Below are 27,700 nucleotides of genomic sequence, written 5' to 3'. Positions count from 1 at the left end.
CACATGCCCCAGCGCAATAATCACAGCTAAAGTGAGATACATATTTTATTGACCAAAACCTCATGTGGCATTGAACGTTCTGCGTTCTTGTGTTGTTTTGTGTGTGTAACGAGAAATCGGTCGAGTATTGAACCTGTATGTAGACGCAGGGCCGGCGTGTACTTGTCGTCCCTCTCCCACTTATTCTTGATTTACTGCCCCTCTTCCTGTCGGTCTAAAGCGGTTTCTTACTGTCCGAAGGGTGCCTCTCTCGCGCCCCTTCAGGCGGGCTCAGGAGGATCAATTGCCCCCCGTAGACTCAGGCAGCGCGTGCACGTGTACTCAAAAAAATAAAAAAAGAAAGGAAGAAAAGAAAAACGAGATCAGGTGTCTCTCTGTCCGTAGTCTTCGTACCAAAGCACAAGTGGTATTTCCGACAACAGTCTTGAAGCAGCAACATGTTCTGGTAACGGTATTGCGCAAGTCCTTCAGACTTTCTGCTTGCGCCATTGATCAATGATGAGAACATTTGCACGCACTGTCGTCAACACACTCAGCATCGATGAAGAGGGAGCCGAATGTTCTCCTGCAGGTGTCGCTACATTCGCTGGGCCGGCACACTGCAAGAAATGAGGAATATAGGGGCTACAATAGTAGGCTAACCTGCTCCAGGTTGGGTGGCACACAAACAAACAAAAGGAGCAGTGCAACATTCCTCCATAAACTTTTCGTTTTGACTGCGTCGGGTGCATGAACAACAAGTGTCAGGAATGACAATGAGTCAGGCTGATGCTCGCTAGTGGATCCACACAGCACTGTCTACATGACTCCGATCGAGATTTTAAGTTGCTGCACGCAGATTTCACGCACATTTTGTGATTACCATACACTTCTTCGGAAATGTTCTATCTATTTTCTAAAATTGATTTTTCTGTTTTTTTCTTTGGTTTTTTCTTCCAGAATGTAGGTGAGTGCACCGGTTCGCTACACCCAACCAGTTTACAAGCAACACCACAAGAAACATGTGCGTACATGGCTATACTGACAAGTCTTTTCTATGGTACTATATTCGGGAATACCCTTTGCCTAGATGCGACGAAAGACATTTAGTGAAAGGCCCGTGACAGCAACTCCCCACAGCGCACGCCTCATGAAAAAACTGACATTCTTATCATACGAACCTGGTTTAAGTGTACATTCACAATTGTTGTGCGTGCACGATGTGTTGATGATGACCCTACCCGGGTTGTTTTCTCTGCAGAGCCTCTGACACATTTGGAGGCTGCACTCTGTAATGAAGTTAGAAGCGGAGCCTTCTTTAATGAGAAACAACAAAGAGGCACGAGGTTTGATGATTCTCTCAAGGTCATTCTACACACGTGGGCGTCAAGGGTTCCATGTGTGCATGGAGCCAGAACGCATATCACGTGTCTTAATTAAACGCTCGTTATTTCACGTGTATTGCCATTAAAGTAGATGATTAACGACTTCCATTTGAGAAGAGAAAGCTAGAAGTATGCGTGAAACTGAGAATCGGGTTTGCTGGTTGTCTCTACGTCATTTTTCCAGCGGGATGACTGGTCAAGGCAAGGAGCACTTTCCCTAATCATCATTTCACGCATGGGCAGCAGTGAGGTGAGAGGTAAAATTGTGCAGTCAGATCTGTTCCTTATTTTAGTAAAGAACCAGAAAATATCGCCATGATTGAAATGGAATAGGAAAAGAAAGAAAAAAAATTGCAAGAAAAGCTGTACCCTACAAGGTAGTTTCTATGAACACCACTCAAGGCACTAGTAGTGGCTGACATACCCTCGGTAAACTCACACCTGCAGTCGCTCTGTTGACAGGTGGCAGATGTGAGAAGCTTTCCGAATTTCTCCCGGCAGCTCTGGTTGCATGTGATGGGGTCGCATACTCTGAGGCCTGCGAAACATGAAATGTACGTTTCTGCGTTGTCTTCAATGGGAAAGTTCCTGTATATCCTCATATCCAGAGCAGTGTATATATCATATCATCATATCCATCGATGTGCACAGATATTTTCGCTTTGTATTACATCACACGTTCTGGATGCAGCACTTTTTCACAGTTTTAGAAGTCGTAGCGTTTTGACAACACAGTAGTGGACGCATATCTAAATTCTTTCGACCATTTACAGTGTCAAACACGATGGTAATTAATGTTCTGAAACTGGAACACAGAACAAGGGACAACAACACACAAATCCTCAAGTGCCTAAGAACAATGGAAGAAGAAAGCCACTGAAAAGGTTAGCTAGCTGTAGGACTCGAACCAACATCCTCTGGATTACTGGTCCAGGGCTCTACCTGTTCAGTGAGTTTCTTCTTTCACTGCAGCGTCAAGCACGATCTTGAGGAGTTTGACCTTCTTTGACCTTCTTTTCGGAATAGGATGGATGCTAATTAAGACATATGTTACCAAACAACAGCTGTGCGTATCTCCCACCTGTAAAGTTGAGGTGTGCGAATATTCGAGTTCTCGAACTCGAATCGAACATCAATCACTCGAAGTATTCGATTAGGGAATCGAATATCCAATATTCGACTGATTCCCCGATTATGAACTACGCCAGCCTGAAAGTGGGCTCACATGATGCTTCCCTACATGTGGTGAAGCCTGCTTTACGAAATTGTCACTCTTGCAGGATCAACACAGGAGGACTATTGTTTATTTATTTTATTTATTTATTTACTTATACTGTTAATCCTAATGGACCGTTACAGCGGGGAAAAGAAGGCAATATACAGGTGATAATAACAACGCTTCAACGCGTCTAATTAGATTGAACATACAAGTCACAGTAACAACACTACATAGATATGTCAACTAGTGCATTAGTGAAAACATTTACATCCTCTGTCATGATTATCGACTGGGGTAGGGCGTTCTATAGATCAATGATATCTGGGAAAAAGGAGTATTTAAACGCATCGAATTGCGGAGTATGTGGTGTAATGTGCTTATGGTGATCCGATGATTAAAAAACTATCGTTGTGTGATATATTTTGCAACATCAATTTTTAGTTGTTGTATTGATTAAGACAATGTTAGCCTAAGTTAACTGTGTATGCTTCGCCTGAGGAAGGGGTGGCATCCCTCCCACGAGCACATTAGCGGTGCGGCGGGGTATTTTGGTTTGATGTCAGGGAGGCTGCCTTTAAAATCTTAACAATTTGTTTCACGAGTGACCTGTGGATGTCCAGAAACAATTACAGCCTCATCTGTGTAACATGTCACCGCCTGACTGAAGTTTTGAAATCAGGATAATTACTCCAGCAAGTGTGGCCCCACCTGAAAAGCAGGAAACGCTATCACGCAATATTAGAGAGTAGTGGCTTCCTACAGCAGAATTTTGTGTCGTCTTGTTACAGTTAATGCCAGAAATTACACCAAAGTCACGGACCACAAATTGCAAAATTTTAGTGCAAAAGGCATATATATTGTAAAATTTGCACGAATATTCGATATTCGATTCCGTATTGGGCATTTTTTTGCACATTCGATTCGATATTCAGTTCGACTTCAAATATTCGGATTCGCACACCCCACCGTCATTATAATATTGGTGTTATGTTGTACGTACCAGTTCTCGGTTGCGGTGTAGTAGACACTGTAATAAAATTAAGAAGATCATTCAGGTGAACGAGAAGGCTACAGAGTAAGCGAGCTGATCGCTTAGATTCGTGACAATAGCCAGAGTCCGTGCATGAGTCAGTGACAGTGACTCAGTGAGCGAGTGTGTGCGTCAGAGAGCGAGAGCGCGTGTGTATATGAAAGAAGAGAGCGTGGATGACAGAGAGTATGCGAGAGTGTGAGTGTGTGTGTATATATATATACAGGGTGTTTCAGTTAAATCCCCGGGCTAAATAATTCGCGAACCGGTGCACCAATCGAATAACTTTCTTTTTTACAAGTATCTGTCCAATACCGCCTACAAGATGCGCACCGCGTGAATGAGCGGGAGGCGCTCATTATTTAAATAAAAATGCAAATGAGTTTCGTAAAAAAGCGTAACTTCTAAAGCAGGGCGCTGTCGGTATTAAAATGGGTACTACCCCTTTTGGGACCTTCAGTGGACACCTTTCAGTGGAAAATCTGCCACCGAAGCGGGTCATTTGTTGCAGTAATTAATTGGTTTCGGTTTACGTATTTTTGTCGCGGCTGGTCGCGGCGAAGCGCAAAAGGACGTAATTCATTGGTGTAATTCATTGGTGTAATTCATTGGTGTAAGGACGTAATTCATTGATGGATAAGGGAGTGAAAGAGCGTCTTTTTGCGCTTCGCCGCGACCAGCCGCGACAAAAATACGTAAACCGAAACCAATTAATTACTGCAACAAATGACCCGCTTCGGTGGCAGATTTTTCTCTGAAAGGTGTCCACTGAAGGTCCCAAAAGGGGTAGTACCCATTTTAATACCGACAGCGCCCTGCTTTAGAAGTTACGCTTTTTTACGAAACTCATTTGCATTCTTATTTAAATAATGAGCGCCTCCCGCTCATTCACGCGGTGCGCATCTTGTAGGCGGTATTGGACAGATACTTGTAAAAAAGAAAGTTATTCGATTGGTGCATCGGTTCGCGAATTATTTAGCCCAGGGATTTAACTGAAACACCCTGTATATATATGTGTGTGTGTGTGTGTGTGTGTGAGAGAGAGAGAGAGAGAGAGAGAGGGGGGAAAGAGAGAGAGTGCGTGTGTGTGCGACAGTGTGTGTACGAATCAATGACGCACTAATAACGTTCTCATCTCCCCAAAAGTTCAGCCGACTAGCCAATGATGGCCTGCGGGTAAATTTCTAAGTTCTTGACTAAGAAAAACAGACGCTGAGTGTGTCAATGAGTGAGGGTGACTAGCTCAATATTTAGATGGCTGGAGTCATGCAGTGATTGCATGAGAGAGTGAATAAATATATAGCTTTCATTTTCTCTATACTTCTCGGTGTGTTTCTTTCAGTATTTGTCTTTTCGCGAACTGAAAAATTCACAGGGACGCTCAGAGCGATTTCTTTAAGATCTTACAAAAAGTTTTCGAAAAGCAAGCAAATGAGCCTGCCCACGGGTAAAGGAATATAATACTTCTGTTATGACCTGACAAAAATAAGGATTGAGTGCCAGAGGAAGGCATGAATATGAGTAACATGAATTTTCTCACCTTGCGACGTCCGCGGTGTAGCTATGAAAAAGAGATAATGAAAAACTTATATTAATTCGGGAAAGCATCTTCATCATTGTTATTCTCATCCCGTACTTTTACTTAAGGAATTGCGAAGTAACGCGTGTACTTAAAACTTAAAATTACGAGAAGCAAAATGCTGCGGTCATGCAGGAAACTACATGCTAGTACAACCGCAGTATAGTCACTTTCAATGCTTATTGATTCGAAAACACACAAATTCACCTGCAATACGCAAATACCGAAAGTTATCTACAAGTAACGTAAAGTAAACTTGGAGCAGTTAATTAATAATTTCCGAAGTTTACATTTTGTGAATGAATGGACCCGAATTAGGTCTTGAAAAGATCGCTAGCTTCCTTGTCTAAATGTCTCTTCATAGCAGGTGGGTGTGACTTGCGACCACCGCCATTTTCCAATTTTTTCCCCATAGTCTTTAAAAATTAATACGTAAAGTAAATTAATACGCAGAGTGAGTAAGTTAACAGAGACCAGCCAAGGTCGTGTTGAAAACTAGGAGGTGGTGGGTTCGAATCCTTCCATCGGCGGTGCTGTCTGAGGTTTTCCTTGGGTTTTCCAAAGTACTTTCCAGACGAATGTCGGCGCAATTCCCACTGAAATCGGCCCAGGACGCATACTAACCCCCCTCCTTCCTACTGTCCACTCTCCATCTGTCCACATCTGTACGCCGCTCATATCCACAGCTGCTCCGCGGTGTTAACAAACAAATTAACAGAGACAAACATTCTTGCCGACTTATCCGCGGTTTTGATTCTAGGCGTCCCGCATTATACTCTTAATGTGTACATCCAGTCTACTTCCCACCCGTTAAGCAGCACCTGTTCTCTTTGAGGTTATTCCAGTACTAGGAAAGAGGAAGTAGACCGCAAGAAGAGGGAAAACCCTGCAGATGTTCTTACTTTTCGGAGCCAACACTGTTGTGGGTGCCGGTATTCTTGTCGTTAATCCTAAGAATATGGAAATGGCGATGAGGAAGATCTCTTTCTGTCTTGGAAGTGTGCAACTTACTTTTTGTTACTGTAGTTGAAGGGCTTGATCCTGTGAGCAAAATAATAATACAAAAAATAATTAGCAGCGACTTCATACAGTACATAGTGAAAATGAATGCGAAATGAAAACGAAAGTGAAATCATAGACGTCAGCTTTTCGCGAGCCGAGTTCTTCGCGTGGGTAAGTTAATGCTGTGACCGACAGCTTTCCAGTGTATGAACCGTCAAACGCTGTCAAACCTGACGCCTTCTCGACACATATGATTTTCAACATATCTAGGGGCACTTAACGGTTGTTTGGTTCACCATTGAAACGCAGTAAACATGTTCTATTTATTTAATTATAATTGTGACGTGATGTGACACAAAAAGAAAAAAAGAGGGATTTAAGTGACGACAAAGTCAGACTGGCTACCCCAGACCACTTAGCCGCGGTTAGTTGAAATTAAAAAAAAATTAAGAAAGGGAGAAAACCCAGTCGTTGGGGGCGGGAGACAGACATCCCGATCTAGTGGGAACACTTGTCACAAACGAGGGTCCAGAAAGTGTCAGAAAATGTCAATCAGATGAGCTTCTTCGAGGAAATGTAGGGGCGCTTTCAATGCAGCCGCTTGATGATTGAATGGCTGTGAAGCCAGGAGCTTTACAAGGTCAAATGGACGGGCGTCCAGGCGAGCCAGACTTGCTTCTAGTGTCCTGCGACCGTCGGCATACTTGGAGCACCTGAGGAGGATGTGCTCTGTGTCCTCGACAACATCGCGCTCACTGCAGTTTGGAGATGGTGACTTGGTCAGTTTGTAAGAAACCGACCGCTGTATGGGACATTCAGCGGGAGCCTGTGCAGGAGACACGCTGCTTGTCGAGGAAACGACGGAGGTACCTGGAAGCGTTGCTCGGGGTCGACCCTATACAGCAGCGAAGATCGAGTAGATCCTGTTAGCCAAGAAGAGTTACACATTTGTTGTCTCAGTTCACGTATCATCCTCTCTGCGTCCCTTATGGTGAAGTAAATGACCTTTGTTTGCACGTGACCGTGTTGAAGTGCTAAGCGCGCAGCAGCATCCGCAGTCTCGTTACCGGTTATGCCGCAGTGATCAGGAATCCACTGTAATACGATATCGTGCCCCTGTGAGACTGCGGCATCATATAGAGGTGCAACGCATCATGAACAATTAGGGACATATACCCTGTGATGAGCATAGAGGCCAATGACTGTAGGCCACATCTTGAGTTACTGTATACACAGACCACTGAGAGCACGTGGGTTGAAAAATGATTAAGCTTAGTGGCCAGATGGATCCCGTGGAGCTGAGCTGCTGTGACAGCCGTGCTGATCTTTGGATACTCATCTCAGGAATGACGAACGCACATGACGAGCCAGATGTCGTTGTAGATGAATCGGTGAAAAGTTGAATTCCACTCGTCGACCTCTCCATTAGCTCTAGACTGAACTGCCGGAGTACTTCACTCGATACGTCTTTCCGTCGTGGTAGACCCGGGATATTGACCCTCACTTCAGGTGGTTGCAGGACCCACGTTACACGTGCTGCTTGTGCTCAGGGAGAATCAACGGTTGTACCTGGATAGCATGAGCGAACGCAGAGCTGGAGCGTCGCAATAAGGCTCGAAGCAGAGGATGGCGATGATGACGCGTTGCCAGTCGAGAGAAGTGGCGAAACGACTCTTGCATCCTGAGAACAGGTACAGGTGGTTCCTGTGCCTCTGTCATGGCTACCGTGTTGGAAGTTGCTCGAGGAACGCCAAGACATAGCTTACTACTCTTTGCAAGGATGGTTTGTAGGGCTTGCTCTGTCGTGGAGGGAGGTTGTGAAGAGCGGTATGTGGTACGTTAACAACTGGCGTATGAGGGAGCAATGAACACCAAGCATTGCTTTCGTCGAGCTACCCAATGGGAGCCGCATAAACGTCTGAGTACGTTGAGTCTGCTCTTCGCTCTTGCCTTTAGACAATGCGCCTCTGCCGCCCACGATCCAGAGCCCAAACTCCGATCCAGAGTAACGCCCAGAAATCTATGATGCGGCGCTCGGCGCGGCGTATCTGCAAGCTGCCAATATGCAGTTGAAATTTCTTTAGATGCTGGCGCTTGAAGGGAAGCATCACAGTCTTCTCTATTGAGACGTCCACGCCCCTCTGGAGAAGGAAGGTTCCAACACAGTCCAGGGCACTCTGAAGGCGACGCTGCAGACAGATGAAGCCCTCCAGAAAGATGTACTACAGTGGCTATACGCCAGCGGCACGCTTCTTTCTACGCTAAAGGCATCAAAGAGTTGTCGCAGCGACGGTAGCGGTGTCTAGATTGCTCACAATTAAAAAACTGACGTAGCGTGATGCTTCCCGAATTTTCCATTGTATAAAAAAAAAAAAGAAGTCTCGGTCAGCACTGAGCGACCTTTACACATGCATGTCTGCGAGTGTGAAGGAGGAAAGGAAAAGAAAGCTATTAATATCCCTAATGAATAATCTGTAGACCTATATAACTAACTATGTAACATTAACAAATATAACAATATGAGTGTTAGTATCTATGGGTGAGGCAGTTTGGCCAGTTCACCTTCCCACACAGTGCGTGACCTAAAGATACGCATCAAGGAGAAGCCGGTGTATTAATGATTCAGTGACACCCGGCGTTCGGGTTGGGAGCCGGAAGGATAAAGTAGCGTTGATCCTGCCTAAGAGGCTGGACATCCGCACCGTCCAACCGTCTGCGTTTGCAAGGGTCGTCACACACTTCGCGGAGCATTCGCTTGGCGTTTGGTTTCGTATCGTTTCGAAAAATACGTTTCATTATAAATACCTTTTCTCGTGTCTACGAAAGTGAGTCTCGGAAGCTGAGCTGCACCTTGCACGGGTCTTTGGGCTGTGGATGATGCTATACGAGGCTTTGCTGCAAAAGCGAAAGCACTATGATGTGCATAATCAAAAATGCGACACAATACATCTCCTAACGTAGGAAAAGTTATAATCGTATAGAAGAGACATAGAGATGGGATGGGCTCACGTGTCGTTGTTGTAATTCTGACGAGGGGTCTTGTGACGAAAGCTGGAACCGTAAGTGCTACAAAAATATTGAAATCAGATGTTAGAATACGTAACGCAACCGCATTAAAATGTAAACAAGTATCGCAAGTCACGTTGTCATGCTGTGTGTGTGTGTGTGTGCCTGTGCTCCCCAATTTATTCCTTTGTTTTTTACGCATTGTTGCTTTACAAGGTTTTCTTCTTTCTTTATATATATATATATATATATATAGATGCCGAGTTCGGGAGACTAACTCAGACAAATTCGATCGCTAGTTACACTCACAAATCGGAACGTGATGTTTCAACATGCGTTTCAAACATTATGGACACCGCCTGAAGGGGAGAGAGCGTATGCTATCCTAATACATGGAGGCCTGCAGTCGTTTTGTTACATGGGCCCTGAGAAAATACGCGTAACAGCGCGAGGATGTCTTTTTCGAGCATATCGAGGATATTCAGAGTATTTTGAGAATTTGAACAGCTCTGTCAGATTCCGCTTATATAAACACGGTGTCTGGATGGAATACTTCGCACGTGTGCATCTCTAAATATTTATTTTAACATCCTCTATGATAACGCAAGTGTCATCGTGACTATAAATATGTGTGTTATTTTAATACAATAGCTACTCAATGCAGACTTATTGATTGGGCTGGATGGGATTGAAAAATCAAAATATGGAGAGGTTCACTCGTCGCTCATGGGAATATGAGACAGAGTACACCGCCGAATAGTGTGTGCATGTCGTTATTGTTGCCAGGGTCACATTGAATGCCGTACCACTTGAGAAAATAAATACCAATTGAATATTTGACACAAGCTGTCCAGCCGTCATCGAATTTTGATTTTGGCCGTAACAAGGAGGCATATTTTACCAGGCATATTTACCATATTACCATATTTTACCAATTATGCGATTATCTCGCGGAAGGCTCAACAAAGTTACTTACTGGATGACCTTAACTCTGTTCGAGTCGGTGGAGGCCTCAACGTTGCTGAAACAATGACAATAACCATTCCGCTAAATAATAATAACAGAACAGCATAAGCTTGATGAAGAAACCACTTACTAAACGATTTTATTACCAGGCGCGGCGTTGTGGGTCGTACCGTTACTGAAATCGTAACAACACCGTTGTAGTATCACAAACAAAGCAACAACAATTAAATGATGTATGATAAATATGTCATGTGGTGCTGATATTTCCCAACTCAGGCTCAGGAATGTAACCGGGCAGAGGCTTATATGGTTCGTCCGGCAGGCCAGTGATCAATAACAATCATAAGCGACCAGGGACTGCGCCCACGTCCAAGAATCTTGGATATGTGCTGAATAACCTGATGTCGGCAACCGAAACGTACACTAGGTTGTATGTGCAAGCTTACGTGTCGCGTCAGTGCAATAGACAAACACGTTTCACGAGAATCCTTGATACGTTTCCAGAAACGTTCCACTGACGCAAGGCAGAACAACGCCAAAGCGCACAAAGAGGGGAAAATGTCACTGACACGCCTGTGCGGAGGAACCGCTTGTCATTGCAGAATGTGCTTCGAAGATCGTGCTGCGTGATTCGTGTGCATTGTTAAACGCCTTTCTACAGTTCCCAAGCAGCACAATGTACAGAAAGTCGAGTGCAATAGGGGTGGACGGTATGTGTTTTATCGATGTTCCTTAGTTTCACGAGTCTGTTCAAGGCCTTTCACCTACCCGTCCACCCCTATTGCACCCGACTTTAAGTACATTTTGCTGCTTGGGTTATTTATGGCGCAACGTGTCCGCATCGGTGACATAAAGAAAGGTAGAAATATCGGGCGGCTCTATGAGGGGTTTATGACAATCTGGAGTTAAGCATTGTGACGAAAGCTGTTTCTACGGTTCCCATGGTCCAAGAGGAAGGGGGTGCCTGTCGACACTCTGGAGCTTGGCGAGTAACCATGCTACGAAGGGAGAACTTTCGACTAGACACCGGACTAAATAAGACGAGGGCAGCGGATGACATGTCCAGGAGCCTGGCAGTGACCGTGGACACCAATGGAGACATGTGTATCGAAGTACACCGCATGCAGGCATTTACAGAGGCATGGTCGACTATATTCTCAGAGGCGCATGCACTTGCCGTGGCCCACCGGAGACAATGATCGGAGTGGTGCACAGAACACGTGGCATGGGCAGAGGCTCGGTTGAGGCGTGTAATGTTTCGTCGTGAGCCACGGTTCAGTCTGGCGACTGTCACGCGAAATCTCAGGTTGTCATATCTGAATGGCACCTGGTGGCAGACGATGACGACGTGGGCTAGTTAGTACACGTTATACAAGAGCAAAAGGAGCGTGTGATGCGGACCGACAAGAAACGAAGACAACACACAGAGATCCTGTGGCCGTCTCTGTGTGTCGTCTTCGTCTCTTGTCGGTCCGTGTCTCACACACCTTCGCCTTGTATAACCTAGCAGCAGGTACTCTTCCAATATTGTCGGGGATGATCGGAATAGAAGTGGCGGTGTGATCGTAATGGTGGGGACCGTGCTTATTGAAGTGTCTGCACCGCATCAAGGTGTCGGGATGGGCAAGGAGGAACAGACCACAGTTGCTCGACAGGGACATGGTTTCAGTTGCTTTCTTGCTGATTTAGTCGCAGCGCTGCTTCTTCCTATCTTTCCTGACCCCTCTGTACTATATCTTTCTCGAAATCATTCCCGTTTCTCTATCTAGCGAAATGGGAATGACTAGGAGATGGGCATGATCGGCAACAATACATCAGTGGCATCACGCGTCGCCCGGTGCGGGAGGTCCCCGCGTCGCCCGCCTACACGCGCAGACACACAATAATGGAACTCTTCCCACACCAGGCGATGCAGGACAAATAAAAAATTTAAAAAACGAGAAAAATATCACGTGCTCGCAGAGGGCCCCTCATGTTTTTAGAGTCATCTCGCCGCAGAGACAGAGAGAGGAAGCAGCGGTCGTGGTGCGTCCCCCCTTCTGTCGCGTCACCTGGTGCGTACCGCACCCCTCGCATCCCCTTAGTGACGCCACTGCCATACGCACTTACTTGACGCCCTTGTTCTTAGCGGAGTAGGCCTCGCTGTAGCTGCAAGAAATTACCATTATTACCACTTAGTACGAGGCATAACCGCAGAATATACTGGCGCCGGATAAATAGTCGATCACGCATACAAATTCCCTCCTCTGCATTGTAATCACAGGAGCAGACCCGTATACGTACTTGTTTGTACAGTCGTGGTTCTCAAAGTTGGACCTGTGAAGTCGTGTAAGCGTTATAGCACATCGATTATACTCGCTCAATATACAACTTAGAACTTACGTGGCGTTGTTGGAGATAAACTTCGTAGAGTTGAAGCTACGAAAAAGAAATATTTGCTGGTATAGTGGGGGCGCACAATTCAGTGAAGAACGTACATGTTACGTCTGCTATAACGTGCGCGTAAACACATGAAAAGACAAAGAGCCAAGTGTAGTGGTTCCACTTAGGCTTAACGTGCCTGGGTAGGCAGTAAAACGCAGTTATATTATATATACATAATAGATAAGCATAGTATTATATATAATATACAGGGTGTCCACGCTAAGTGTGAACAGATTTTTTTAAAATATATCAATCACTTTTTCCAAGATGAAATCAATTGCAATATAGCATCAGATGTTCTCATTGGAGCAACTTCGTAGCTTTGATAATTAAAAAGTTAATTATTGAAAGTTAATTAAGACATTGCCTTAGGAGTCTGTTAATGCCCCCCCCCCCCCCCCCCCCCCCCCCCCCTAGGGAGTGCCCTTCAGCATATGCTATATTGCAATTGATTTCATCTCGGAAAAAGTGATTAATATATTTTTTTTTAATCTGTTCACACTTAGCGTGGACACCGTGTCTCGCTTATCCGGAGTTCAGGTATCCGGAAAACTCGTTATCCGCACTATATTACCGGGAACGAACCTGCTGCCATTGGATTTTGTCTCGGTTATCCGGAATTCGTTATCCGTATTCGGACAGCAAGAACGGGGACCAATCTTTCAGGACCTAGGTCATTCTGATTTGCTTATCCGGAAAAGTGTCAACGTCCTCTGTCCCTGGGATGTGATGTGTTTGCATTGTTCCGGAAAAGGGTCACATCTCTCCCGGGCATTCTGTACTGTTTGACTCCCCTTGCTTCAGGGGTGTGTGGGACACCCTTTTGGTGTGTGCAAGAACACGGTAGGAATGGTAGCCGATAAGCGGAAGAGGTGCCTTCTATCCACCAAGCGCAAGAAATCATGTGAACGTCAATGTCCAGGACGTCCGAAAGCATCGCCTGTCTTTTGACCTACGCCAAAGACATTTGCAAAAAGAGAACCCTGTGTGCTGGACCAACTCTCTGGGACATTGCCCTTCTTTGAACAGTCACACGCGTGCCTACTAATTCCAGGCAGCCTACTTCGCAACTTTTGAAGTAACAATCTTTTCCTCGTTTTCTTTCCTAGAGCCATAAAAAGGTCTCCCAAATTTTTAGGGTTTCTCCGGAAGTTCGCTTCATTTGGTTATCCGGAAATTCGTTATCCGGACAAAAAGAAACGACTCCCGAGGTGTCCGAGTAATCGAGACATGACTGGTATTTTATATAAATAGGAGTTATCCATGACTTTATGCCAGTTTCTCTAGAAGAGTCGAATGTCCAGTCAGACGGTGGATAGGTTCATCTGAAACACGTTGTAGGTAACGTTCTTACTCACTTGGAAGTGTCTTCGGTGGTGAACGAGGTGTTGCTGAACTCTCCGTAGTGTTTGACACTGTTGTCGGAGCTATTGAAAATAATTGCGTTAGTATCGCTAACAAATCGCGAAAGATTCCACATAAGATTGGTATGGTACGTTTCCAACATTTTGAATCACTTTCTCCGTTTCCCTGCTCCCACTTCATTGCTCTGTAAATATACAACTCATCCCCCCCCCCTCTCCCAGTTCCGGTGAGGTGTGTTAGGTGAATCGGTGGTTGAAAGCCCTTCAAACCAGTTGGTCATGTTGGTATCTCTGTTTTGTTCTGCACTAGACAGAGCTCTACTACTTAAAATATTGACTGCATTTTTGTTGTTTCGGGGACTGTATTATAGGGCTTACACTAACAGTCCCGATTGTCTCTTATATTTTGTCAACCTAAATATAAATAAAATATTACTTGATTGATTTATTGAAACACAAACGCGGGCAATTGCAAAACTCCTGAAAATGGTATTCTGTATACATTGCACGATTTACAAATGCTGAATCACGACTCACCTTTGGTTGTGGTAAAGAACCTTCTCGTCGTGGCTGTAATACAAGTCTCAAGTCAATCTCCTCTTTGTCCACCACTTTTATAGCCAGAAAAAGTACTTTATCACTTACCAGTTGTCTTAAATGTTACTTCAAGACCGGTGAGGTAGCAGGAAGGGCAATAGGTCAGTTGATGTAGTTTGATAATGTCCGTAAAATAAGGGATTATATTACTCACCCAGCCGACCATCAGGCCTCTCCGAGTCTAAAAAAAACAGGTAACCAAACGTACCTTTCATAATCAGAACACGAGAATCAGTAACGGGTTGGTAGACGTTATATTTATCAAGTTTGGCGAAAAAGGAAGACAGATAAACCAGAACGGAGGCACAGAAGTCAAATAAAAGTTTTGCTCCGTCATAGTTGCACCCTTCCTAATCCGCGTTCATCAAGTTTAATTCCTGCTTATTGCAAATATCTGAATAATCCCAAGCAGCACAATGCACCGAAAGTCGAGTGCAATGGGGGTGGACGGGTAGGTGGAAGGCCTTGAACAAACTCGTGAAACTAAAGAACATTGATAAGACACATACCGTTCACCACCATTGCACTCGACTTTCAGTACATTGTGCTGCTTGGGATGGTAATAATAATAACGGCACCCTGATGTTACACGTGAGGTTTGTCTGCCCAGGCAAATATCTTCAAACTAGATTAGTCACCAAATATGATAACAACATGATGTGCTTGAAAATTTGTATTCTACCAGAGACCAACCCAATTCAGTCCCATTCAGTCGGCGCCCAATTCCAAACATTTCTCGTTCTGCTCCTCTTTCTCTCTCTCACTCTCTAATGGTCTTTATTTTCTCAAGTATCTCCTTCGAGCTCAAAATCGTCCTCTTTCTTTTTCCTACTTGAACATCGCACTCGTATTGACGCACGTTTTGAAGTACTGTAATCCTGAGAGCTAATCATGAAGAGTTCATACGGCGCATAAAGTGCCATATGAAATGTAAACTCAAGCACAGTAGGGCCAAGCAGCTCGCTCTATTATTTTCTGCTTTGAAACCACAAAAGTTGATACTATCCGAATATAAGTTAAGATCGGCCACATAGTGCGGCTCCTTGAAAACCGTGGAGAGCATCAAGGATGCCTACTTACTAAACTTGAAGTCAAACGGAGTTGTTTCTGGAAAACAAACAGAAAACGCAGAATCGAAAAGTGTTCCACAGGCACGAACGAGCTTACGAACTAAAAAACACAGATGATATCTCGATGAGCTGCATCATAATGCTGCGTATATCATTTCTTTTGTTTTGTATTCATGAAATTGAAGTTCCTTCTGGAGAGTAATTCTAACGTTTGGGGAACGTAGCACCTCATCTGAAGAACGCTGGATTTCTGTACCGTCAGACGGGCGTTAACATTTCACGGGGCTTTTGACGTGAATATTACCAGGAAAATTCTTAGGATTTACTGTCATTAACAGTCAAATACATAACTTTGAAATGCTAAAAGAAACCCAGTGCAGAAACGACTAAGTGTTTTCGTTTTTTTTTTTTTTTTACCACGATGAGTAACCGCAAGAACGACGCGGGCGGAAAGAGGAGAGCGAAATTGTACTTCCGTGTCGTTCATCATGTTACTAAACCAACACGCTCTCCATCTCATCTCCTTGAACTCGTTTTGTACAGCCATCGCTGTATCAAGGGAGGTTTTGCGACGTTGACAGTGATTATGACGAGCATAGCAGAAACGAAATGACGCCACCGTACCATGACGTTACAGGGTCACGTGGTACAGGGGATGCCACCAATGGCATTACACGCACATGACGCCACACCACCTGCAGCACCGCCATTGACCGGCATGGCATGGTAGTCGATCGCAGCGCACAGAGAGGAAAATAAACCTTTAGCTGCGCGCGTGTCGCCATTATTGTACAAGACTCCTCGCTATGGGGCTCCCTCGCCACGCAAAGTGCGCACGCCACCTGAACAGCGAGTGTGGAAAGCGCAATGTGCCGCTGCTATACTTGCGAGCGGCATGGTAGGTGAAGTACAACGAGAAGCCGCACGTACTGCGAATAGGAGAGGCGAGAACATTTGCAGTACCTCGCCTTTACTGATCATAAAGTTCTGTCGTCGCTCTTTGAATAAAGCAAGTGTGAACACAGTTGTCTATGTGTGTGGTAAACACAACTGTAAAAACGCACATTGGTGAAGGAAATGAGTGTGTTTATTTTTTTTTATTATTATTTTTTTATCATTCGTGAAAAGTAGTGTATGAGAAAATAGTGATTGGAATAATAATCAGTGTAGCTATCGATGAAGAGAGCTATTTCATTCGTGGCTTACCTTTATTTAAATCTGGCTTTGATGTACCTGAAACGGAAAGGCAACTTTGATGTGAATCATGGAAAGAACGAGTACTGCGTAATATATCGTGAACCTTTTTGCGATGCGCCCTGCACAAAAACGAGGAAGAGCAACAACATGCAATGACGAGCACATAGCACATGCGGTGTTTTAGAGCCAGTGCGGTTTTTCGTGGTGGGCAGGGACACATTTACATATTAGACTGCATTATGTAGCCTTGTGAACTGTTTGGATAACTGATGGATCACGTTCCGTCACTGGAACCCGCAAACTTTTTGTCAACTGCCGAGATGGCTCCACTAATGCGAAATTGCCTAGTAAAAATCGCGTAGGCTGTCAGACAAAGATACAGATATGAAGTTAGTTAACGGTGTTTGTAGTCTGTTTTTAGAACTCCAGCAGCTTCTCATGAAATCATTTCGAAAAACAACCCTGTATCGCCCTGTATGAAGTGGACTCGCTCAAAGCACTCGATCGCATTCATCACGTGTGGTACTTTTCACAGAAGGAAGGTATTTTCGGAAAGAGCCCGAATGGGAGAACAGAAAGTCGTAGTACGAAGGATAACGAAAGAAATAAAGAATTGCAAGATGTTACTCACTGAATTGATTCGCAAATTTAGAGAAATTCGGCGCTGTTATGCGTCGGCCAGGTATCGCATCTGAAAAACAAAAACAAAACATTCGTTTTGATCATCAGAAATTATATAGACGTCGTACAGTACCGCTGTCTACATAGTACGTTCCACAAGGAAGGGTTGGCCATGGAGCAAAGGCAGTGCTTCCACCCGAACAACAACAAAAGGTATGTAATGATGATGCATGGCATGAACTGTTTCGCCACAGGAGTTGCTGTACGCCAGACGATACCCGACCCAGATATGACGTCACACCGTGGATGGAGATTTCGACTGACATCACGCAATAGCCTCTCTATAGGACCTATATATTGCGCGAAACCCTGCATGTGCCTCACATCAAAGAGTCCCAGAATGACGGAGTTGTGACGGGCGGCGGGCGTAATATCGACGTGAAAACCCGAGACGATACCTGAAGAGCTGGCGCCATTTCGTCCCATTAGCGTCACGAACTGCCGGAGTAAAGTGATGGAGAGGCTCATTTTCAATTACATACACTGGTTCCGGGAGTAGCGGGACCTATTACTTCCGGCACTGGCGGGCCACAGAAAGGCATGCTGCACAATGGTCTGCATCATAAATATGGTTGTCCATGTGGAACGGACAAGAGTACGCGGGCAGCTAACCGTCGAAGTGTCTTTAGATGTCAATGAAGCGACATTTCATCGCATTTGATTTTGTTTTTGGATGCTGAAGCATCCATGAACCAGCAGCCAACATGCAGCGTGTGAGTTTTGAGTGGCCTATCGTGTGTCCGAGATTTCCCGCCCCATGGTCGAAATTGTCCGCAGTCCTAGTAAGCGGCACGTGCCGTGTGTCGTCAGAAAAATGTAGGCTGAGTCGTCTTACGTGTAAATCTATTACCAATCCAAGATAAGTTGGCTTTTGAGTGAAGCCACGTATGCCACTGCACTCAGTAGCCATTCGTTACAAAAAGGAAAGACGAATCATTGTTATATTTCACCACATTACCTCCAGCGGTGGGGTAGAGTATCGCCCCTGGCGATCAAACTTCCCTATCATCATCATTAAGATAAAGTTGTTCTTTACACTAAGGAAACCCTCATGCCCATTCTTCGCTCATATTGAAAGCTCATGCCTGTGCACACCAATACACACGTACGTCACTCATTGCGCTGCTCATCATGTAATTTGCTAACAACGCGAAGCAACTGTTTACTTCAACCATTAATGCTTGTCTCTCACGGACGCTTCTACCTAACATTCCTTGTTGCGTCATTCAACGTTTCTCTGTATGAGCGCTAGAAGTGCGTGTCTTCTAATGACAATTACCCGAATGGCTGTCCCAGTGCATCAGGAAAACATGAAGGTTACCTTGAAACGTGCTTTTACAGCAAATGTCAGAGGGAACTTCGAGATTATTTACGCAAACTGATCACGCGTGGGCCTGCTCCCATTCCAAATATGTCGCATTGCGATAGCTTTCACCCGGTCGCGCGCTTGCACACACATGTGCAGAGACGATGAGTGTTTGCTTAATCTGTTTACGTTGAAGATGGAGGTAATGAGCTGTGCAGAGAATAGTTTGTTTTCTCGTTTTTTCCGCCAACGTTTGCTGGCAGCGTGCCCACGAAGATTCAGATCGATACTCAAGCCTAATGAAGGTAGGTACAGAATTTCAGCGCGATTAGTATGAATGCTATATATCTGTAATGGTGGTCGTAACAAGTCCCACTCGGCAAATCGAACATTTCGGCTACGCATACCGTGTATTCACGTGAGCGACATTCCCTAAAATACTACGGGGGAAGGTGCGAAAAATGTCGCAGCTTTCTGCTGTTACGTGAGCGGGGGCGCTCAACGTCGTGTCTTCACGTACACTGCGCACTGCTGACCATGGGGAATACTCTGTGGCACAGTCAGAAGATATTACGTAGCAGACGACAGGAACAGACGCAGACGGTGTCGTCTGCAAAGTGTCGTCTGCTAAGTGCGAGTACACCATTCCTGATATGCCGGCGCCGTGTGAATGCTCAACATTACATGGGACGGAACTTCGATAACTTCCGGGAGATATTAGTGAGTTTTAATGCATCGTACGCTATCATGTGAATGCTCAACATTACACGGGACGGAACTTCGATAACTTCGGAGATATTAGTGACTTTTAATGCATCGTATGCTATCGCCTGCGTGCGTAAGGGATATCGTGGTGGTTCTGCGCAACGCGCAGGTCCTAACGTTACCCTATACAAGGGCCTTTTTATACATATATAAAAAAGTATGTATCATAACTTACTAATGCCAGGAGGTAGTCTTGGAAGACCTGCAAAATAGTCCATGTTAGCACGACTACTGCACACCACAAATCCGCCGAGGACTTCTTGCTATGCTTAAGGTAGATGTCACTTGGTACACAAGGTGTCACAAGGTACACAATTATTCTTTATTATTCTTCAAAATAAACGTATACCCCTCCCACCCGGGGAACTTCTCACATAAGCCATGGCAAGATCACATCGATCCAGCTCTAGCGTGAAAGACAAGCATCGGACGAGTGAAAAATATATCCTCCGACAGTGAATCTTCGATTGCCCCTTCAGGTACACGCGGACGTTCTCATCCATTGATCACACTCTGTTTCTCACTTTGGTGCTGTCTAGGTGATGGATTGAACCGGAGTACATTTGAGATCGAGAATGTCTTGGAAGTTAGGTACTACGGGAGGCGCGACGACTCTGTGGGATGAGTCCGTACGGTTTTAAAATAGTATACTCTAAGAAGAAAAAAAAGGAGTAGAATGGGGAGTAATTGCAGCTTCTAGTCTCCTAGACTGCAATTACTTCCGATTTTAGTCCCCTTACCCCGACATTTACTCCCCAGGACTGCAAATTGTCACTGGACTTTGCAAATGCTCTTCCGAATGCAACAGTAGTAGTAATAATAATAATTGAGGGTTTACATCGCGAGACAACTGAGATCACCGAATGCTATACCGTCTGCGTAAGTATGTGCTCTTTGTCAATTTGATGGCATGAGGCTGCATAACTCAGCCGACTTAGCAATTTTCCACCCAGACAGAGTAAGAAACAGTTAGCGTTTCTTTCTTCGCAAATTGTGCGCTATGTATGTCGCAAGATTTTATACCACTCGAGTATATCACGGTTGACGGTTTGATTCAAAATATTGTCATGCATGGACACGAATTATGTACCTGGGACTCTTAGAACAGAGCATGAAATGTAGTCTCCACTTTGTGACATTCATTTACTTCCGTGCATTTACTCCCGAAATGAACTATTTTTTGTGGCAATGCATTTAGTCCCCAAAAGGAGTAAAACTACTCCTTTTTACCTTGGAGTGTACAGCGCCGCCAAGTAACTGTTCAATTTGTGTGAAATATGTCTTTGGTGGGAGATGTCTTTGTGATTTCTAGTGCCTAATCAGAGTAGATGTTCGGTGTGGACCCCAGGAACCTCCCTACAGTTACCAGAAGACCACATAACATCGCATTTCGTCATCCGTTTCACTTTTGTGATTGCTCACAAAATAAAGACGTCTCAAACGTGAATTCTAGTCTGGTTAAGTTTTTCTAAAATTAATACATCCAACAACATTTCGTCTACGTTGAGCAGTCTATACCTCCTCCACGATCTTTCGCCAGTTATGCTTTTACTTGTTCCATTCGTTTATTTAAGCTATATTTCACTGTTCACGAGCAAGGACAACCCGAGACAGGAAGATGGCCGAGAACATTCGCTAATATTTCGGACTCAAACTAGGTGCAATGTGTAACATGGCGACATGACATGTAACATGATCTGCAACAGAATCCCCCCGTCGTTTTCGGTTGGAGGAGCAACACTCTTAGAAATGAACTTCACCGCATAGCACGCTCATAGCAAACCGTCATCTCGAATGATATCGTTGTCTGCCCTGATTTGTTGAAAACGGGAGGAGTACGCCTTTTTTGTGACACTTGTGCTGTTCATAATTGTAAATAGGAGCGTGCTATGCGGTGAAGTTCATCTTCAAGAGTGAAGGATGGGTAATGCACGACCATCTTAAGTTACAGGAAACAGAGAGGACCGATGAAGCGCTTTGCAAGAACGTGATGCTGATTATGAATTGTATAGCATTTGCTCTCGCTTTTGTTAGCCGTTCTTGGGCTAATCAGTGCCTGGTTCATGTGGTTGATGGCATCATGATAGGTCTGTCGTCATTTGAATCGTATTGCAAGCTCGAGTCACACTTTCCCCTCATGTTCTCTTTTAATTATCGCTTTGTTACCATAGTTACTGAAAAAAAATCAAACTTACCCGAGAAGAAGACCCCGTTGTCCCCTGGAAGATGCACAGACATTACGTATGATACAAACAAAAATGCACTTTTGACGTGGTAGTCCTAAGACTATGGAATAAACGAGCCACTGTTGCGATAGACTGAAGGTAAGACACACCTGGGGATGAGACATCATTTTTGTAGATAGTGCCCTGCCTATCTGGTTGGAATGTCCGCCCACGAACATGCACGGCATTCCCCTTTCCGGTGACGGTAGCCAAAAGCGCAGAAGTACGGGTGTCCAGGGAAAGTGTGAACATACTTTTTAAATACACGTATATATATCACTTTTTCCGAGATGAAATCAATTGCAATATAGCATATGCTGAAGGGCACTCCTTAAGGGGGCATTAGCAAACTCATAAGGCAATGTCTTAATTAACTTTCAATAATTAACTTTTTAATTATAAAAGCTATGAAGTTGTCCCAATGAGAACATCTGTTCCTTTCGGTCACTTGATATTGTAGCCGTTTTCAGAACAAAAATCCGTTCGGTAGATCGTCCGCAAAAAATTCGTGAAGGAACGCCGTTTTTTTTCTCTCTCTCTCTCTCTTTATTTTGTTTATTGCGCATCTTCGGAGACTAGTATTTCCTTCATCCCCAGTGTGAGAGGGTGAGGAGCACAGTGCCGCCTCATGCGTCGAAGATGAGCTTTAACCTGCGGAAACAAAACAAAAACAAATGTATCGGGTGACTCTATCGGAGCTGCCCTTATCTTGTGTTGCATTTTCTGTTTTCTTTTAATCTTTTTCCAGGACGCAAGAGGCGATAGTGTGCTCTTTCCCCTTCTCATATAAGGGATGATGGAAACATGCGTCTCCGAAGATGTGCAATGAAAAAAAAAAAAAAAAAACGGTGTTCTTTCACGTTTTTTTGCCGACGATCTACCGAACGGATTTTTGTTCTGAAAACGGCTACGATGTCAAGTGACCGAAAAGAACAGATGTTCTCATTGGAACAACTTCGTAGCTTTGATAATTAAAAAGTTAATTATTGAAAGTTAATTAAGACTTTGTCTTAGGAGTTTGCTAATGCCCTCCTAAGGAGTGCCCTTCAACATATGCTATATTGCAAGTGATTTCATCTCGGATATATATACATATATATTTAAAAAATGTGTTCACACTTTGTTTGGACACCCTGTATATACTGAGTATCAGCCCTGTACGCTTACTCTGAAACTGTTGTTCTTGAGCAGAGCTGAAGGTAGATATAGAGATGAAAGCTAGAAGAACCATGACGGCGTCGCTGCTGGAAGACATGATTGCGTGCACCGCTGCACAGAAAAAAAGAAAAAGAAAAGAAAGAAAATGCAGTATCAGTAAACCTTGCAATGTCACACATCATGCAATTCACTGTGCAACTGTGCGGCAGTTCCGCATCACGCGAATGTGTTAACCGTGAGGTTATGTATTTTAAACAATAATTAAAAAATGTGCGCAGAACCCCAGGGAATAATTGCAACAGCTGGTGCAACATTGGTGGAGGCGGTGGTGGTGATGGTGATGATGAAACTGCTTGACGTAGTCGGCCACGCTCAGGCAGGTAACGTCACGACTCTCGCAGGGGGGGATAGTGCGTCCGGGGCCGACTTCACAGGTAACTGTGCCGACATTATGGTGCAACCATGCACCTCTGTATGTCGCCCCGAGCAGCGCTCAGCGAGCAGATGACGAGGTTAGCGTCATGCCAGTTCAAACTATGCGCATTGGTTTACCTGTGAGTACAACCACCGAACAAACCTTATAACCTTTTCCAATCACCTTTTACGTTATAACAACAACTGGCTTTCTTCGTTACTTTCTCGTTATATGGATCAATACACAGCTTCGGAAGAAAATGTATAGCCAACGTAATATCAAAAATAATTTGTTCAAGATAACTCTCATCCACCCCTTTCTTTTCTTTCCTTTTTTTTTTCACCGCCTCTGGTCGCCCCCCTGGCGTTCACTAAACGAACCGTGTCGTGGGGATGTTCCCAGGGGGCAGTATTCGCACATGGCATTGCGTATCAAGGCATTGTATGTGTATGAGGCTGTCCAGCGTTGATATTTCTTGGTGATTCATGGCGAAAACGACATACGTGTTCCAAGTAAATCGCATTTTCATTCCAGTATGACAGTTTTTACTGTAAGTAACAGAAACGAAACCGAAACGAGGATCCCCACCAAGAGGAGGTGGCGCCCCTAGTGGCGCGCCTTTTCTTGATTGCGTGTTAGCGCCGCGAAGCAACTGTGGCTATGAGCGGCGTACAGATGTGGACAGAGGCAGAGAGGACAGGAGGAAGGAGTGGGGGGACAGGGGGGTTAGTATACGTCCTGGGCCGACTTCAGGGGGAACTGTGCCGACATTCGTCTGGAAAGCCTTCAGAAAACCCAGGGAAAACCTCAGACAGCACAGCCGGTGGTAGGATTCGTACCCACCACCTCCCAGTCTTCAGCATGACCTTGGTTACCACCAACGAGCGGACGCCTTAGCCCACTCGGCCATGAGCGCTGGTCATTGCATTTGGCGTCTACGCGTAATTTACAGTCGAAAATAACCCTACAGACTCGAAACCAGTCCACCGACGGCTTCTCCAGACTATCCTTTTAAAGAGACCTCTACTTCGAGAGAATAATAAGGCGCTTGACGTTGGAAGACTCCCATGAATTTAGTTAAAGACGAGGGGGATCCCCGAGAGTTGATGAGAAGCGGGACGTCCGTGACTAAAACAATGAAGAGAAACTTCCGGGAACAACCAGGCGCATATGGCGCTTACTGGAAGGAGATGCGCTGCACGGATTAACGTCAACGTGGAAACAAAGCTGCAATATTATATATCAGTACCTATAGGAGTGTACAATATGTACTTCGTGCTCTGCGTGATGCACGGCAGAAGCAAAACGAATGCAAGATGTCCCAATAACAGAGACACGTATACGGTGTCGGTTTTCGACGGTATATGTATATAGGCGTAGTAGCCCACGAGTAGATCTCGTTGCCTATGCGTTCACGTCATTTTGACTGTACAATGTGGGCAAATACTGACACACAAATAACGTCTGCATTTGCACCGTCGCGGTACGATGCGGAAGTAAGTTCTTTTTTTTTTTTTTTTTGTAAATTGCACATCACGAGAGGTGGGATGTGTGACCTCAGCTTGTTCTATCCACATTATTTTGAATATAGGCGGAATAATTTACGCTGGAATTATAGACAGAGGCCATGTGGAACAAATCTCTTCTTCTGGGGGCTGATTGCAACATCCTTCACCGATTCTTTCTTCCACATTTACTTCTGACTTTTCTTGAGTGAAAGTAAACTTTGATCATCACTGCTTTCCATCGTCTTCAAACTGTGGTCTGGCAACCTTTCCTTTGAATAAACGTATATCCCCCCCCCCCCACCTCTAGGCTTAGTGCGAGTGCAGCGCGCAATCATGGTGCGCAAGAAAGCCTACAATCTCGCGCGTCAGAAAAACTGCTTCCCTCGGATACCAATCTCTGACGTCACGTCTTTTGTCCAATAGCGAGGCGCGCATCTTCTTTTTTCTTTCTTTCTCTTTGCGATTGTATATGCCGCCGTCCGTCCTGCGTCACGGGGCTGTCGAGCGGTCGCATCGCTAGCAGACGATTCTCGGCAGCCAATGAAAGTCCGCGATGATATGACGTCACAACACGCCAAGATCGCCGCCGCTGGGGGCGCTTTCGCAGACTAATTTTTTGTCAGGAAATGTGCGCTTCCCAAAGCAAATATTCTGCGTGACACTTCTTGAAGGTGCTACGTTCATACCATTCGGTTCCATGCTCATTTAACTTCATGATGAACAATAACAGTAAGCATCACACTGCAACGCCCGTGGCTCAACGAACGGCCCAACCTCTAAGCTCCGCTATCTTTTTGCGAATCAAAAGCGTGAATCGAAGGTACGTACTATTTTTGCATTCCAGGTGGGCGATTTCATAGCAGCCGTTCCGCCTACCACTGTAATCGCGTCTACGCACTCCACTTTCATTCGGTGTGCTGTGGTGGCGTTCGTTCAATACAGATAAATGATTTAAAAGCCCACGTAACAGCACGCAGGAAGAGGGCATTCACCGCGTTATAATTAAAGTGTCCAACCTCTTGGGAGAAAGACCAGAGCGCGCTATAGAAAGTTCGGCTGCCGAACTGCTGGCGAAGTTCGTCGCAAATGATGATATACCTCGACGTGACTCCCATAAGGCCATCGAAACTGTCGAAAGTATTGCTACGGGACGTACGGAGCAATGCCTGAGACTACCATACTGTGTCAAATTGTGAGGAAGCAGATACATGACACCGCCAATTCACATTTCTTGACTTTTTAGAAAAAAAAAATCATTTCGTGAAGTGAAGAGCCAGGATTTTTGTGAGTTGTTAATGTTATGAAACGGTAGGTACTTCGTTACTTTGGTACTTTGCCCGCTACTTGGTGCTAGGTACTTTGGTACATTCCAACTGCTACACAAATGCTAACACACAAGCTTATATGCTAATAACACGAATACGATATAATTGTATCCAATATGGAAATTGTGAATAGCGCTCCACAACAATATGCGTCACGCGACATCACAGAAGAGCGTCAGAACGTCGGAACAGACATCTCATATCGCCTGCGGCTTTTAACGGTTGAAGAGCACTGGACAAAGCAACACATTTTGTTGTTGAAAAAGCAATGCTTCAGGGACAGAGTCGACATCCGCATTGTAACTTTTTATGTTAACTTCCTCTAGTGCTTGTTCAAATACCTTTCCCTCAAGAACGAGTTCGCCCAGTTACTTTCTCGACAGCCGTTTTCCGTGACCTGACGTGAAGTGATGTGCAGGGCTGTTCGTCGCCCATTTACTTTCAAGTATCATTCAGTGGCTATACGACCTTTCACTTTTTGACGCACACATAAAATAACAGGATCAGGAAAACTAACAAGACAGCAGGATCAGGAAAAGACACAACAGGAGGGCAGGACCAACAGGACCAGGAAAAGTAGAGAGTCATGTATTAGGGAATAGAAAATAAGTGCTATGGAAGTGTCACTTGGCAACTGGACGATAAATGGTGACAGGTTTAACGGTAATGTATACTTTCTATAAGTCCTAACAGAACCACCAGTTGTTTGTATACGTATAACACACGTCAAAAGTACCGTTAGTTACTGACAGCAATTCTACTTGAAGCGTATATATAGCGGTTAACCGACACAGAAACCGAACATAAAATTTAAGTTCCTTTGTACTTTCGTAAACCAGCTACACTCATGTAACCCCAACAACTGCTAGTTCACCTTCGTCTTCACCCGACCACCGTTATCGAACGTTCACCTACCTGAAACCTTGGGGCGATGACCTTCCTATCCTACGAGCCCTCGTTGCACTTCAGCACTCCTTTGCCGCAACGGGATTCATTCGCTGACAACCTTACACCAGCAGATACTTTATATGCAGCTCGTTATGTTTCATTACTACGAGACAATGTCTTCCACGAACGACACCGTGAGGAGGATATACGTCGTTCGCTACGCGTACGATGCGGTGGAAGGCGACAAGGTTATCCTCCAGATGAACCGGGTCTCCCCCTCTCTGCTTTACGAGGCAACTCCTTTCTGACCAAGAATGTGAATGAGTCGCCACCCAATTAAGAGAGAAGGAAACGGATACAAAAACACGAGGCGGAATTGCAACATCCAGGAGGATGCGTCCAGTAAACATTTTGAAGAGCAAGGGTCACCTGTGCATGCGGCAGCAGACACACACACAAAAAAAGGCGATTCCGATCTCGATAATGAAATCCGTTATGTAATCAGCCGTAATTTCTTTTTTGTCCGACCTCGTTCTTGTTGGGCTTTGAATAAAGGATGCTTCCACCTTCCGGTGCTGATTGCGATCGCGGTATCTGAGCATAAAGTTGTG

The 27,700-nt window shown here is 44.9% G+C and overlaps 1 protein-coding gene across 1 annotated transcript; it reads right to left on the bottom strand.

The window, feature by feature from the left end:
• Nucleotides 1-29: 29 nt before the first annotated feature.
• Nucleotides 30-27,404, bottom strand: LOC135401049 (mucin-2-like). The gene is made up of 25 exons (XM_064633183.1): nt 27,117-27,404; nt 22,963-23,064; nt 21,766-21,789; nt 19,746-19,772; nt 17,450-17,509; nt 16,828-16,854; nt 15,632-15,658; nt 14,706-14,732; nt 14,600-14,617; nt 14,492-14,524; nt 13,949-14,017; nt 12,549-12,584; nt 12,450-12,482; nt 12,276-12,314; nt 10,297-10,341; nt 10,177-10,221; nt 9,204-9,260; nt 9,000-9,089; nt 6,204-6,233; nt 6,095-6,142; nt 5,154-5,174; nt 3,584-3,610; nt 1,789-1,902; nt 1,161-1,268; nt 30-599 (listed from the first exon to the last, which is right to left on the bottom strand). Exons 2-25 carry the CDS (start codon nt 23,048-23,050, stop codon nt 493-495), a joined length of 1,200 nt encoding a protein of 399 aa, XP_064489253.1. The 5' UTR covers nt 23,051-23,064; nt 27,117-27,404; the 3' UTR covers nt 30-492.
• Between the last annotated feature and the right edge of the window lie 296 nt (nt 27,405-27,700).

Source organism: Ornithodoros turicata, chromosome 7 (assembly GCF_037126465.1).
Source record: "Ornithodoros turicata isolate Travis chromosome 7, ASM3712646v1, whole genome shotgun sequence".
Taxonomy (NCBI): domain Eukaryota; kingdom Metazoa; phylum Arthropoda; class Arachnida; order Ixodida; family Argasidae; genus Ornithodoros; species Ornithodoros turicata.
Note: the sequence above shows the minus strand (reverse complement) of the source record. Positions and strands in the feature narration are given on the sequence as shown.